Raw genomic sequence first — 17,191 nt, forward strand, 5'->3', positions numbered from 1 at the left:
ATTATGTGTCAACAAGTATTTCCTGTGCACCTACTGTTCCATTATACTATATGATGCACTATAAAACTTATAAATAAAATTAAAAAAAAGACAAGGTAGTAAAGCATTCAGATTAATTTCTAGATGATATTCTAAGATGCCAGGACATTTTCCCTAACTAGAATGTTTTTTCTTTTCCATTAATCAAATTTGCAGCTCAAAAATCTGTCTTCCTTCCTGAAGCCTTTCCTATACTTATTTTTCTTTTAATTCTTAGCACAGTTCACCGATATATCACACATCCTCCAACTCATTTCTCCCACCAACCTCTCCCCAAAATGCCAAATCCAATTGCCTGCTTGACCTGTCCACTTAGATGACTAACAGGTATCTTAAACATGTCCCAACCATAGCTCCAATCTTTCTCCTCAAACTCCATTCCTCCTACAGTATTGAGTCTCAGTTAATGGAAATCCTACCTGTCCATTTGGCAAATCAAAAATCTGGATTCCTCTCCCTTCATGCCCCATATCCAAACTGTCAGCAAATCCTGAATGCTCACCACCTCCACTCCTACCACAGTATTATGAGCCACCATCATTGCTTGTCTGGATTATTTTAACAATCTCCTTCAGTCTCTCCTATTCCTCCTTAGCCCCAGTTTGCTTCCTTGTTGCTCTTCAAACATGCTGGGCATGCTCCCAACTAAGGCTCTTAAGCACTGTCTGTTATTCCTTTTCCTGAAATACTCTTCCCACAGATACTCTAATGATGAATTCCCTCATCTCCAATAGGTCTTCGTTCAAGTGACTTCTCATCTGTTAAGCCTTTGCTGGCACCCTAATTAAAATCCCAATTCACTAACATTCTCTATTTTCTTTCCTTGCTTTATTTTTCTCCTTGGCACTTGTTACCATCCAACATATTAACCTATTTCACTTATCTTGTTTTTTTTTAAATTTTTTTTAATGTTTATTTTTAAGAGAGAGGGTGAGTGCGAGTGGGGAACAGGCAGAGAGAGAGGGAGACACAGAATCCGAAGTAGGCTCCAGGCTCTGAGCCCGAAGTGGGGCTTGGACTCACAAACTGTGAGATCATGACCTGAGCCAAAGTTGGATGCTTAACCGACTGAGCCACTCAGGTGCCCCACGCTTATCTTGTTTTTTGTTTGTCTGTCTCCTCCACTAAAATATGCTTAATGATGCCCAGGATTTCTGTCTTGTTCACTAGTAATTTCCCAGTTCCTAAAACAAGAGCTGGGCACATGGTTGATACTTTATTAATTTTTGTTCACTGCATACATGCAGGAATGAATTTTCTTGGAATAACTTTCTGGCTAGTTCACCAAGGAAAGTCTCTCCCCCGCCCCCCTCACTTATAGAGGCCAAAAACTATATTTTCTATCTCCATTGGAGCTCGTATATTTTCTAGTACAGTGAAATATAATCAAGTATTAGATGTCTATGGAATGCACATATCCAAAGGGAACTATCTGTTTACTTTTTATATGTGTCATAAGGTCCCTATGCTCTTGAAAGATTTTCATCTGTTATAAAGCAAAAGCTAAAAGGTTGGCTGGTTTCTAAAATCCTTAGAAATAATAAAAATGTGATGAATATGAATTTACCAAATATTTCCACACATAATGAATCATATTCTTCATGGATTACTAACAAATTTGAAATGACAAAAGAACGACTAAAATTCCTCAAAAAGATAAAGCTATCCATTTTATGAGATTGTGATAAATTCCCTAGAGTACCATTAGAAGTCAGCTTGACTAAGTAGATAACCATTTCAAATAAATAACCATTAACCTACTTTGACCAAAACACAAAATAGAATGCATTGGTCTTTTCTTAAAGCTATTCTTTAACTAAACATTCACTAAATGGAATAGTTATTAACAAAAAAGAAAAAAAGCGCCAGTGTAGTGTAAATCTGTATTAAGTAAAAAACAATTCCATTTTTATTTATATCACTTTTTATTACAGAGGTTGGCTTTTATTTCATAACTGTATTATAAATCATAAGATGTTGTTATTCTTAATTCTAACAGCTCCCCTATAAGCATACAATGTCACAAGTTTAGAAAAAATTCATACTCCACTTTTCAAAGCAAAATGCAGTACTATGGTTAAAAAAATTTTTTTTAATATACTAAAAAGACTAAATTGCACACTTTAAAAGGATGGATTTTATGGCATGGTAATTAGATCTCAACTCAAAAAGTAACGCAGGGTATTGAAGAGGGCACCTTTTGGGATGAGCACTGGGTGTTGTATGGAAATCAATTTGACAATAAACTTCATATATTGAAAAATAAAATAAAAAAAAAAGAAATGTCAAAAAAAAGCAATGCAAAATACTAAGGGCAATTAACATCCATATTATGTAATAATTTTATCTTTTTAATCAGAGATTTTGCAATATATTAAGACTTTCTGATTTCTGGTTGAAGTAAATAAGCACCAAATTCTAATTTTAGTTTGGTTATACTTTTTGCTTATAGATTACCTGGCAATATTTACCTAAGAATATATATCTAGTATATCTTATGTCATCATTAATATATACTTTAGAATAAAAACAACAACAAAAACCCAAAACCCAAAAGTGAAATTATATGCAAACTTTACTCCTTATAATATTTTTTAATAAAAGATGAATCCCAAGGAAATAAAATATGATGAAGCTCTACTACTTATGATCATAACTTTGAGTTTACTATAATACACTGATATACTATCCCTCTTAGTGATTTTATACTATAATAATACACCAGGTTTTCATGCTTAATTTCAAAGACTGTTTTGTGTGTGTGTGTGTGTGTGTGTTTGTGTTCCTTAAATCTAGCTTTCATCATCCTTTTAAAATACTGAATTCTCCAAATCTCTGTTGGAAGACTGGAATTATTTTTAATATTTATTGCTTAATTGTTTTTATTAAGTCAAATTATGAATTAAATATCAAAATTCTTATTAAAATACTTCATTATAATTAATAAACAATGTTTCTACAAAAAAAGAGAATATAATGTCACAAGTTTAGAGAAAATTCATACTCCTCTTTTCAAAGCAAAATGTAGTACTAAAAATGTAGTACTAAAAAAATTTAAACCCCAAAACTGCTGGTTAAAATAAGGTTTGTTCCAAGAGACAGTAATGTGGTGGTTTTGATAAAATTTTTCTATAAATAATTTATCATTTAAGGGAATACTGTTTATTCATTACAGCAGCTAGAATATCTTTTGTGTAACAATTATGTATTTCACATGCTGAAAAGATGTGAGAAATCTAAAAATAAGCAGGAAATTTAAAACATAGGCTATGAATGTAACAGATGTTATAATAATGCTTTGAAATTTTATATTTTATAGTAGAAAACATTTTCACATATTTTATCTCACTGAACAGTACTTGCAAGCCTTTTTCTAACCTAAGATTATTCCTAATTCTAGTAGATGCCATTAAAGATACAAATTTATCTTAAACACTAAGTTTACTGAATTGTCTCACAATGACTTGCAGGGTCACCTTATCTCTTATACACACCATAAGCACATGCTACAACTTGCCCACTTATAGATTTTTTTCCTACTTATTTTTACCATGGACTACATGTGCCAGTGGGATTCCCAGCTTCTACGTAATTTACATTCTATGTAGGTCACAGTCTCTGTGCTTCAATAACATGGGATAAATTAGTACTTACCATATCAATTTTCCCCAAAAGCACTATTGCTTTTTAAATGTATCCTGAGACAAAAATGCTAAAAATTATTAGATTACTGATTTTATGGGTTGACTCCATACTCAAAATATTTAGGAAGTTCATCTTTTCACTCAGGTTGAATATGTCAGCCTCATCTTTGTGCACTCTTGATGCTTGATTCCTGTCTCTTCTACCTTGAAAAGACTTGTATCCAATATCCAAAATGTGCCAAGCTCATTTTCAACAATAGTATTTCACACTAAAACTCTTCCTACAGTATTTCTTTAAATATTCTGCTTAAAAAAGGATAAAAGGAGGAGCACCTAGGTGGCTCAGTCAGTTAAGCATCCAACTCTTGATTTCGGCGCTGGTCATTAGATCAAGACCAACAACTGGTTCTGCAATGACAGTGCAGAGCCTACTTGGGATTCTCTCACTCATTCTCTCTCTCTCTCACTCTTGCTCTCTCCCTCCCTCTCTCTCTCTCTCTTTTTCTCTCCCCTGCTCACTCTCACCCTCTCTCTCTCAAAATAAATAAACTTTAAAAAAGTAGTATACAGTGTGTTTGTGTGTGTGTGTGTGTGTGTGTGTGTGTGTGCGTATTTTGTGTTAAATACGTTTACATTTTTAATATGGAGGAGAAAAGGCCTGGAAGGTTATATACGAAAAGACTAGCATTTGTCTTAGCATTTGTCTCTGGGTCATGGGATTACGGTTTTCACATACCATATAAAAATATGTGCATATCCAGAGAAAAATAATTTGCTAAAATGTTTACTCTTGCATTATCTTTATAACAAAAAGTTTAAAGTTTTAAAAAGTAAATAGTAATGTATCAGTATGTGTTTATTTATTAAACATTTACTAAGTGGCTGGACACATAGCATGTGTCACAGAAGGATAAGGTGCAGTTCTTTGTGTCAGGAAATTTATAATCTAGCTTAAGTGCTAAAACCAACACAGGTGAAATAACAGTAATAAGTGCAAAACAAAATTGTAACATTTTGAAGTTCATATTTACAGTGTTGAGAAACTCTGAGAAGGGAAATCAGTGAGGTCCACAATAGTGAGCTGGAACTTAATAAATAGGACAGTCAGAGGGAAAGGGAAAGGGAAAAGAAGAAATCCAACAATGAGACAAGTCAAAGCATCCAAAGAAAATGCCTTAGAAAAAGGCAGTATTCTGGGGTGCCTGGGCAGCTCAGTCAATTAAGCGTCTGACTTTGGCTCAGGTCATGATCTCGCAGTTTGTGAGTTCAAGCTCCGCGTAGGGCTCTGTGCTGACAGCTCAGAGCCTGGAGCTTGCTTCAGATTCTGTGTCTGCCCCTCCCATGCTCATGCTTTCTCTCTCTCAATAAAAAATAAATGTTAAAAAAAAAAAGGCAGTATACTATGTACATACCAGCTTGAACTGTAGTATTTATCTATCCTGCCTATTTCATTTTCCTAATTTTAGTTCTTATATAACCTTTAAAAATATGAGCTAACCACTAAATTTTTAAGCTAGGCATACTTAACTAAAATTCATTTCCTATGTTCACACTATTAGTTGGTAACATAATTTATAATATACTTTTTCATATAAGAAACATGAGAATGATAATTTATTGAAGTTTTACTTTTTGGCATCTTTTATTTCAGTAATTCTTATTGCATATCTTCTTTAAAACACCTTTTACCCTCCAGTTAATATATAGTGAATAAATCACAGTTAATAAATTAATCATCATAAACTGAAGAATATGGTCACTGGCACTGAAATATGTTCATCTTTTATCCCCAAGACATAATTAACTCAAATCAACTGTTAGATAGTACTCAAGAATTCTCTGGTGTATCTTATAAAATGACTAAGAACATCTAGGACTGACTTACAATATCAACATTATGAGAAATACTATTAAGCTAAACCTTATCTCTGAAGAAAATGAGATAATGAGTACAAACTTCTGTATGAAGTGGGGAAACTACAGATAAGCTTCTTGTTTGTTTCCTTTCTAATAGGTTAACCAACTCAAAATTACGTTCTCATAAATTCAAGAAAATTATTTTGTGAACCACCAAAGTCAATGGTTCTTTTCAAGGTCCTTTCCCACTATGTGAAAATTGACGAAAAATATTAGAAATGATAAAATATCATTTTTAGATGAAAAATTATATTATTTGGTGAGTTATATGATCATGGAAATTAAGCTTACAATTTCATAGGTTAAATAAAATGTACTTCCATGGAATCCCTAATTTAGAAGTTTATATGGTGAGCACAAAGACTCAAGATTCCAGCTTTATTTTCTCAAAGAACACATGTTGAAACCTTAATGATCATGTAACATGGCATACTGAAACATTCCATAAAGATATAGGACATATGGTTATATTCAACATAGTGGTCTAAAAAGTATGCCTTATTCAAAGGACTAAGAATAGTATCCTGTGGATCATAATTTGGGTAGAAACTTTGTATCTACTATGAGAAAAATTAAAATGTATCTTTAAAATCAGATGTGCCTGGAGCACTTGGGTGGCTTAGTCAGTTAAGCATCTGACTTTGGCTCAGGTCATGATCTCACAGTTCATTGGTTCAAGCCCTGCATCAGGCTCTGTGCTGACAGCTCAGAGCCTGAAGCCTGCTTCAGATTCTGTGTCTCCCTCTCTTTCTGCCTCTCCCCCACTTGCACTCTGTCTCTCAAAACTAAATAAACATTTAAAAAATTTAATATAAAAAATAAAATAAAATCAGATGTAGTTATTAATATGATAGAATAATAAAAACACTATAGTACTAGAAGGTATCTACTTTATTTTACAAACAAGCAATCTCATGTCCAGAGACATGAAATTACTTGCCATTATCATACAGCTCATTAAAGGTATAATGAGAATTAATAAGTCAAGTCTTATAACTCTCAGGCTAGTTTTCTCTTTCCAATGTCTTGTACTCATATACAACCTTTAAAAGAAATAGGTGCTAGTTTAAAGAAACTGTTTAGAAAAGATGACATACAAAAAGTTAAACTGTAAATCTGGAAAGACGTTCACACTATTTTCCATTAAGTATATTTGCATGTAATAATCCTTATGTTAAACTGAAATAGCAATAACAGTTCTTGCTGCAGCCTTTCCTAGTGTAAAACTGTCAAAATTTAAGAAAAGGGATTTAATGTTGAAGGACTTTAGGAGCCTGTTCTCAAAAGCTTCTCCTGTTGTTTTAATGTCTCATACTATTTTAAGCATATAACACCAATCAATCATATCTAATTAAGTGAAATGTTTTCCCTACAGAATGTATCTGTGATGGATGTCAGGGAGACTGTTAAGATTCAGCATTCTGTCCATTAAGCAATTCTCATTTTAAAAGGGGGAGGGGATGGAGATAGGACCCTTTCACAAAAGGCATAATCTCCACCATTCCTACTATATCAAGAATCCTATGTGGATAATTGCATATGCTGCAAATTATCAAACAAACATTAGAAACTCAGGATGTATGTCCCTCAATTTTGATCACTGTCTGAATTGTTACTTATGCTACTTTTCACTAGACTCTCTTTGTTGAATGAGGTCTGAGGATTAGTCTCTAGAATACTATCAAGTATAATGTTGACTGTATTACTAGCAAACCCACTTCTCACTTTTCTCTACTTGAAATTTCTAATTCAGTGAGATAGATAATCACGGACAAAACCCTCCTTGGCAGAATCAAGATTATTCCAAAGAGATATTCATCACAGTGTTATTCATGATATTGACAAAAGGGGAACTAAATGCCTATTAGGAGATGGATCAAGTATACTACATCCATATGGTCAATTAATGTGTAGACATTAATTAGATCTACATAGAGTTTTAGTTTTTAAAAAACCCTTAATATTGAAACAAAATATATCAAACTATAATTTTTTTTTTCTGTTGTCTTACTTTTCTCCCAATATGTTCTAAATTTTCTACAATAAGCACAATTTAGTAGCTTGATAACCAGGAAAGGGAAAAGAGAAAAAAAGAAAAAATGACTAGTCTATTCTTCAGATAAATCTATTGAATGTTTTATGTGATTTCCCCTACTGCTCCAAGTTTTGCCAACAAGAGATCAGTTTAGAAATCCATTTTTATTACTTCATTTTTCCAAATAAATTACTCAATCATTTGGAATTGTATTTTACTATGAGCATTTCAATTTATTTTTTTCTCACAAAGTTCAATAACTATTTAAATAACACTTGTTAAAATGTACAAACTCCATTCATTTGTAATGAATGTTTCCATAGTCATATATTGATAATAAATAATAAGACCAGTTCTGGTCTTATTCTTGACAATTCTTCTTGAACCGATAACACACTGATATAATTTTTGCAGCCTTGTAATAGATGCTTTAGTATTTGATATTGGTATTTGGTCTTTGGAGACAGACAGATTCAAGCTTTTTGACTTAGTACTTTAATGTCCCTGGATAAGTCTTTTAGCCTCATCCATAAAATTGGAACGTTAAAACTTACCAAGTGCTGTTCTTGTAAGAATAAAATAAACTACATGTGAATTAAATAAAATGGAATAAAAGTGCTATAAAACTTTTAGCATAGTTCCTGGAACATGATAAGCCCTTCAATGTATCATAAACACTATAATCTTTTTTCCTATCCATAAACTTTTTGCCTGGACTGCTCCATTTCCTTTACTCTAAGCTTTCCTTAGCTCTTGTTTTCTAAAAGGCCACTGAATCCTTGAAACTCGGTAAGACTTATTTCCACTGCCCTGTCTTTAATTATTAAGTCTATCATCGAATCAGTGCTTAACATAGGTACTTTGGAGTATCTTTATATTTAAATTTTGATTTTGCCTCACACTAGATTGTTAAGCCAATTGAGATGAAGAAACAAATCCTATTCCTTCTATGTACTCCTTCTTTATTCCTCATCTTACTTCTCCAGTGTACCCTCAATCATTTCCCCCTCCCTTTCTTTGATGACAATTTATTTGCTGACATGCCAAATGTCTTTACTATAAATTGCATCATTATTATTGGTTCATAAACACATTTTTCAACACACTAAAAATACTTTAAAATGATACAACTAAATAAAAAAATTTAGACAGGTCTATCATTTTTTAGAGAAGTAATATAAAGCAACCTTACATCTGTTTATTTTACTCATCCCTGAAAAAAATCTACAATTATATTTAGTCAAATAATTTTGGGAACCCATTTTCGAAAGTTTAATGAAAAGGTTTTGCTTGTGATTACTGAAAGTATTACTGTATCTTGGAAAGATAAGAGCCAACATTTTTAAAGTTGCACAATTATACTTTGGATGATGTGTCCCTAAGTTCCTCCTCTTCAGGTTTCCAAATAATGTGTCATAGTATATTTGGTCTGAAGTAATTCAGACCAAATGAGAATTAAAAAGATCTATTTTTGAACTGATGATATGATCCAGTAACAGAAGAAAAACACATTTTTAAAAAAGAACATAGTTAACTTCACACCAAAAATGGGAAAAAACATTAATGATGACCTAAAAGGAACATCATCTGAGTTTTAATATTATTTTTAAAAATCCTACCTCATTGTCCATGCCGTTTTTTTAGACCAATTCCAAAAAACATTAACTTTCTTTGGTGAGCACAGAAAAGCTGTCATACAATTCTGGCTAATACCTAACTACCTAAGTGTAATTCTATAGGAGCCAGAACTCTTACAACTTATTTTTATTTTCAGAATCTTGGGAAAACTCGTAAGAAGCAGAATCTAACCTTCTGTAAGTTGATTATAAAACTAAATAAATTATAATATTTCGTTCACTTAAAATGGAAAATGAAAAAATATCTGAACTTAAAAAGAAAAAAAAACCTTTTTAAACACTGATTCCAAATACATAAGAACCTACATCTTGATTTCTAATGTTATTCTCTACTCAAATTAGCCAGGGATCCTTGGAAAAATGGCTGATTTCAAGGCCAAGGGCAGGGAAGAATATGATGAGCCTGGAATCAGCTTGTTATGATAAAAAGTTTTTTAAAAAATGCCTTAAAAAATGCTAGGGCCTTATCAAAAGAATACAGGAACCAACCTGAAGGGTACAAATCTATGACAATTTGTGCAATAAGACAATGAAAACCATTAATTAAATAGTATTGAAGAAAAAAGAAAGTGGAGGAAGTGAGTCTCTAGCTCAGATAGACAAGACAGGAAAGCTCTTGCTTAGTGCAAAATGTCAACTACCAACTGATAAAGGTAGAGGGTGTGTGGGGGTAAGAAATAATCATTTTGCAGCCATCAAAATAAAAATTGGAACGGGCAAGAATCATCACTAATGCTAAATCTAGGGGTGGGCATGATTAATGAGTAATAGAATATTTACATAGTCTCAAAGTATCTTCCCACAAATGGCATTTTAGTTGCAAGACAAAAGACAACAACTAGACAATGGAAATATCTGACAATCACCTGACCAAGTTACCAAAATTAACATGGACACCAATGGAAACCAATATAAGGAACACACAGTATTTCAATTGTTGGCAGTAATCAACTGCTGATGTATAACCTGAATCTAAAGATGAGAGACATCAGAAAAAACACACAATAATGGACATCCTATTAAAAAAGGCCATGGGACCTGCATTATTCAAAAATGTCAATGTCATAAGGCAAAGAAAGGGTGATCAACTATTCCAGATAAAAAGAAACAAAGAGAAATGATAATTAAAAGCTGTATGTGATTGTGAACTGCATCCTATACTGGAGGACAAAAAAGGTAGATCCATAAAGAACATAAGCAAATATTATATTTACTTAGCTGCTCTGATGTTGGGTATATAAATATTTACAATTGTTATATCCTCTTGATGAGTTGACTACTTTATCATTATATAATCACCTTCTTTGTCTATTATGAGAGTTTTTAGATTAAAGTCTATTTTGTCTGACAAGTATAGCTACTGTAGCTTTCCTTTGGTTTCCATTTGCAGGAGATATTTTCTTCTACCCCTTCACTTTCAGTCTGTCTCTATCCTTAAAGCTAAAGTCTCTGGTGGGTAGCATTTAGTTGGGTCTTATTTTTTAAATCCTTTTAGCCACTCTAAGTCTCTGGATTGGAGAATTTAATCTGTCTACATTTAAAGTAATTAGTGATCAGTTTATATTTACTAATGCCATTTTGTTCCTTGTTTTATGGATATTTTGTAATCTGTTGTTTCCTCCTTCCTCTCTTCCTTTGTAATTTGATATTTTCTGTAGTGGTATGCTTAGATTCCTTTATCTTCATTTTTAGTGTATCTACTATAGGTTTTTGCTTGTGGTTACCATGAGGTTTACATAAAACAATTTATAACAGTCTATTTTAAGTTGATAACAGTTTACATTAGAATATATTCTATGCTCTACATTTTATATCTCCCTCACCTAATCTAAGTTTTTGATGTCATAATTTATATCTTTTTGATCATGTGTATCCATTAACAAATTTTTGTAGTTACAGTCATTTTTACTACTTTTGTCTTTTGGTCCCTTCATACTAAGCTTTATAAGTGATTAACCCATCATCTTTTACAACATTAGATATTTTTTACAAGTAAGATTTATACTTTAATATGTTTTCCTATTACTAATTAGTACCCTTTCATTTAGGCTTAAAGAACTCTTTTTAATATTTCTTATAAAGCCAGTCTAGTGGTGATGAACTCCTTTAGCTTTTGCTTGTATGGAAAACTGTTTATTTCTCTTTCAATTCTGAAGGACATTTTTGTCAGGTGGAATATGTTAGATTGACTGTATCTTGACACTCCCTAGTATCCCACAAAGTTTCTGCTGAGAAATCTGCTTATAAGTATGGGGGCTTCCTTTTATGAACAAGTTGCTTTTCTCTTGTCCTCACCTCTTGACACTTCAATTATAATGTATCTTGGTGCTAGTCTCTTTGAGTTCATCTTTATTAGAACTCTATGGGCTTTAAGGATCTGTGTGTCTGTTTCCTTCCCCATGTTAGGAAAGGTTTTAGCCATTACTTCTTCAAATAAGTTTTCTTCCTCTTTCTCTCTCTCTTCTCCTTCTGGAATACCTAAATCACGAACATCGGCCTACTTAATGTGTCATTTAAATCCTTAAAGCTATGTTTACTCTTTTTCATTCTTTTTTCATTTTTGCTTTTTTGATTGGGTGATTTCCACTGCCCTGTCCTCAAGTTCACTGATCCCTTTTTCTCCTTCATCTAGTCTGCTGTTAAATCCCATTATGGTACATTTCAATGCAGTTATTATATGCTTCAGCTCTGACTTTTATTGGTTCTTTCTTAAGTTTTGTTTGTTAAAATTCTACCCTTGTTCATTCATTCTTCTCCTGAGCTAAGTGAGCATCTTTATGATCATTATTTTGAACTCTTTTTTTTTTTTTTTTAATTTTTTTTTTTTTCAACGTTTTTAATTTATTTTTGGGACAGAGAGAGACAGAGCATGAACGGGGGAGGGGCAGAGAGAGAGGGAGACACAGAATCGGAAACAGGCTCCAGGCTCCGAGCCATCAGCCCAGAGCCTGACGCGGGGCTCGAACTCACGGACCGCGAGATCGTGACCTGGCTGAAGTCGGACGCTTAACCGACTGCGCCACCCAGGCGCCCCATTATTTTGAACTCTTGATCAGATAAATCTCTTATCTCCATTTCTCCTTTTTCTGAGTTTTATCTTGTTCTTTAGTTTGGAACATATTCTTCTGTCTCTCCACTTTCTTGACTCTCTTTGTTAGTTTCTATGTATTCAATTAAACAGCCACCTCTCCTAGTCTTGAAGAAGTGGCCTCTTGTAGGAGGATGAATCTTATCATTTAATCTTGCCGTAGCTCTTGGCTGTCTCTCAAATCTTTGTAATTGTCCACAAACAGCCTACCTTATTCTTAGTGCTTCCTGTAGTTGAGGGTGTGCCAAGACCTTTCATTGTCCCAAAGAGAAGGACCTCAGCAACTAGATTCAGACTGACTGAAAGCCAGACTCTCAGGAAGCAACCTTAATGTATGCAAATATACCTCTTTCACTGAAAGACTTGGAGATGGGTGTTTCTCTCTGCTCCTTCTCACTGACTCCTGGGTGGAGATGGCCAGTTAAGAACTTTCTTTCTTTGCTACAGTCCTGTAGGAGTTGACAGCTTTAAGCTCTGCTGACCACCAGAGCCAGGAGATTAAAAGGGTGCATTCCTTGGGCAGCAACTGCAAATCTGAAGTGCCAGACATGTGCATAAGTTCTTTCCAGAGAGAAACTGGTAAAGTAAAGTGGGCCAGAGAGACAACACAGAGATGGTACCTGCTAGCTTCCTTGGTCTCCAGTACGGCCCCTAGAAATATGCTAAATTAGAGACCTGACCCTAAGGCAGCTTTTAAAGTATGCAAACAGGACTCTTTCAAGGAAAGACCGAGAGGTGGGCATTTCTCCCTGTTCTTTCCATGCTGAGTCGTAGGGGCACAGACACAGTGAATTCTTATGAACCTGTTAAGAACTCTTTCTTTGTTTGCTATAGTTGATGGGTCTCAGGGACATAAGACCCATTATTTTTCAAAGTTAGGTGTTTTGGGTGTCCATCCCTCAGTACAAGTCTTTAAAGTTGAGGCTAGATATTGGGTCCAAATCCTTTATGACTCAGGAAAATGCTAGTAGTTGTAAATTCCTTCCCAATCTCATGTTGCTATGCCAGGGGTAGGGTTTATGGTGAGAGTTTGTCTCAGCTCTCTGAGACAATAAGTTTCCTACTTATTTCAGTGTGGGTATTTTCTTGTTTGCAAAATGTGAGTTGCTAAACTCATTTCTAGATTTCTTTCAGAGGGAATCACTCCATGTAGCTGTAGATTTGGTGTGTCTGCGGGAGGAACTGATTTCAGGAGCTTGCTATGTCACCATAGACAGTGCAGGACCCCCCTACACTGTCTTAATGTATTACTTTTCTGTCAGTTATTTTGGGGCAAGAAGTGTTCGTAATGAAGGAGCAAGGAGGAAGACTTAAATAACCAGTTTCATTGGACAATTCTAGGGAGTTGTAAAGAGGTACGGTCAAGAATACGGAAATAAAAGAAAATACTGCTACTGCATTCTCAGAACCAACTTAAATTCCGAAGATCAACATAAAAATGAAAGGTCACCTAAAAGACATAGGTAGGCTCTTGGCTGGAGAATACTTTTAAACTGAATTGATCAAAAATGGAAATTTGATTAGTTATCTGTCGGCAACATCCACTCAAACACTATCCAAAACAGAAATGGCTATTGTCATCAACTTCTAAGTTTTCTGTCCCCATTGACAACATAGAAACAATGGGCTAATTTCAAATAGAAACAATGGCTTATGTTAGTCTAGCAAGCATTAAATATTTGACATGGGGTGCCCAGGTGGCTCAGTCGATAAGCGTCCTACTTCAGCTCAGAATATGATCTCACGGTTTGTGAGTTCGAGCCCCGCATCGGGCTCTGTGCTGACAGCTCAGAGTCTGGAGCCTGCTTCAGATTCTGTGTCTCCCTCTTTTTCTGCTCTTCCCCTGCTCACACTCTCTCTCTCAAAAATAAATAAACATTAAAAAAATTTTTTTCTAAATATTTGGCATAAAGTATTCCTTAGTTTGATTCCACACCAAAATGCTTCAGATTTTGATATGGCTTCCCACAATGATCTGACAACAAAGAAAGAATGTATTGATAATATGTGGTGCATATTTTGTTCTATGTAATCTTTTAATTTATCACTGTAACTTAATAAACTAGCAAGCTGGTTTTAATACATCAGTCTAATGAATGTGGATAATGTGAGTCTGTGTCAGGAAAGGTGATTTATCTCCTCTTGTACTGCAAAATCAGATTTCTGCATCTAGAAAAGTCAGATATTAGGGTTTAATTAAAGTAACCCAAACGACAAATGCTCTTTTGTAAGGCCATTTTAGAAAAGCCAGTCCTTTTCCATGGCAGTGATACTCATTCACCTGCATGTAGCAGAAAGTACTGCAGATAATGCTGACTGGCTCAGTCAATATCCTCTGAACCCTTTTATAGTTTCCTTCTTGTACTATAGAGCTTTGAAATCAAAATAAACAAACACATAAAAACAACAAAGAGTTTTTCTGATTCCTTTGCAGGGGGGTGGGATCTGTATGCAACTTGACGTCCACAAGGAAACAACACATATGAGAATTAAAGCAGAAGTCACCGGTGTAAGATAGTGAAACAAGCTGTACATGACATTAGATTTTTAGGGTAACATATAAAGGTTATATTGTCTAGTACCCAACATTGTAAGTGACAAGTGGTCAATGGGAGAAAAAGTATCTACTAAAATAGACTCAAACCAGGCAATTCCTAGTATCCAAAGTTGGTTCCCTGTTTATTTCTTACCCATGAAATTACATAACCTCTGCAATTCATTGTCATAAATCCTTTTATGCATAGAGGAAGTAGGTCCAGTTGTCTGAAACTAAGAACCCCAACAAATACTCTTTGAGAAACCTAGTATTTCTTGTTTCAATGGTCTAGCCTATGAATTTCAGTCATGTGGATACTCCTGCCATTAACAATAATGAGTTGACATTTACTTGGGTGTTTAAAAAATAATATCAAGCATTGTGATAGGTGATTTATGAACATTCTGATTAAATGCTTTACATTCTGTGAAAGATTGCTCAGGAAAAGGAGAGAAAAAATCACACCTTCTACATGAGGGGATATAAATCTTATTAATATACCAATTCATGAATATGCTATTATTAGAAATATTCAGATTCTGATCAATATTTTAAAAGAAAACAATTAAGGGGAGCCTGGGTGGCTCAGTCAGTTAAGCATCTGACATCAGCTCAGGTCATGATCTCACAGTTCGTGAGTTCAAGCCCTGCATAGGGCTCTGTGCTGACAACTCAGAGCCTAGAGCCTGCTTCAGATTCTGTGTCTCCCTCTCTTTGCCCCTCCCATGCTCACACTCTGTGTCTCTGTCTTTCAAAAATAAATATTTAAAAAAATGATTAAAAAAATAAAAGAAAACAAAGTATACTTTCTTTCTCTCTTCTCCAACAGTTTAGTACCTCAGTCTTTTTAAAGTAGCCCAAAGAACTTAAACTTACAGTTTAACAAAAACAAATATGGCATTAAAAAAAAGATTCTTAAATGTTGTTCATTTGTAGTTTGCCTAGAAGAGTGGTTGTACCTGTAGATTGATTTCTGCCTCATAGAAGGTTAGGCATGAGCAGTAATGTCGATCTGAGTCAATATCTGTCAGGACCACCACAAAAAATGTTGGCTGCTTCCTCTCTCTGGACAGCTGCCACCCACCAGGTTGACAAAACTAAAGGGAATAGAAAAAAATTGTCACATTTTAAAAGCATAATGAAAATTTATTATTTATAAATCTTTCTGAAATGTTACATATCACCCCATTGTAAAAAAATTTCCAGCTAATGTGATATGTTATCTCAGCCACTATATTTTTAAAAGGAGATTTATAACGTAGAACACTTTATCTAATGTACATATACATTTTATGAGGACAGCCCCTAGATTTTCCACAGATGCCCCTCATTCTGAGACATAGATCAGCATATGTAGGAACAAATCACATAAATGAAAAACTTTCCCACTTCAGAACAAATCATGAAATGAGTTGAAGATAAAGAGCTAAGTATCTATTGCTGGTAGGAAACAGAATTATTTCAAAATTCCTTCATCAATCTAAGAGTCTTCAATTCAATTCAATGAAAAAGATATCTTATTCATCAAGATAAGCCACATTATAGGCTATATAATATATTTACATGTATTTAAAAGAATAGAAATCATACAATGTATGCTCTTAGACCACAACAGAACTGAACTTGTAACAGAAAGATAGCTGAAAAATTCCCCCAAAATTTGAAGATTAAACAACACACTTCTAAATAACACACGGGTCAAAGACAAAATCTCAAAAGAAATTTAAAAATATTTTTAAATCAATGAAAATGAAAATACATCTTATCAACATTTTTCGAGATTCAGCAAAAGCAGTGCTTAGAGGAAAATTTATAGCATTGTATGTATATATTACAAAAGAAGAAAGATCTAAAATCAATAATCTAAGCTTCTATCTTAGGAAACTATAAAAAGAAGAGCAAATTAAATTCAAAGTAAGCAGGTGAAAAGAAATAATAGATTAGAGTAGAAATCAATTAAATTGAAAACAAAATTCAATAGAGAAAATCAACAAAACATAGCTGGTTTTTTGAAAAAAAAAATCATTAAAATCAACAACCCTCTAGCCAGCTAACTAAGAAAAAAAAAAGTTACAAATTACTAACATTGGAAATTAAAGAGGCAACAGTACTACAGATCCCATGGACATTAAAAGATAATAAAGAAAGGTCTGGGGGAAGATGGCGGCGTAGGAGGATGCTGGTCTCACCGCGTCCTGCTGATCACTTAGATTCCACCCATATCTGCCTAAATAACCTAGAAAAACCGCCAGAAGACTAGCAGAATGGATTCTCTGGAGCCAAGAGTAGATAAGA

General features: G+C 33.9%; 1 protein-coding gene across 1 annotated transcript in view; it reads right to left on the minus strand.

Moving 5' to 3' along the window:
- The window catches only part of SBF2 (SET binding factor 2), a 505,713-nt gene that overhangs the window by 259,572 nt on the left and 228,950 nt on the right, over nucleotides 1-17,191 (minus strand). The window contains exon 3 of the mRNA XM_043580629.1: nucleotides 15,856-15,993. Coding sequence (XP_043436564.1) covers nucleotides 15,856-15,993 — 138 coding nt within the window. The remainder of the gene's footprint in view (nucleotides 1-15,855; nucleotides 15,994-17,191) is intronic.

Source organism: Prionailurus bengalensis, chromosome D1 (genome assembly GCF_016509475.1).
Source record: "Prionailurus bengalensis isolate Pbe53 chromosome D1, Fcat_Pben_1.1_paternal_pri, whole genome shotgun sequence".
Taxonomy (NCBI): Eukaryota; Metazoa; Chordata; class Mammalia; order Carnivora; family Felidae; genus Prionailurus; species Prionailurus bengalensis.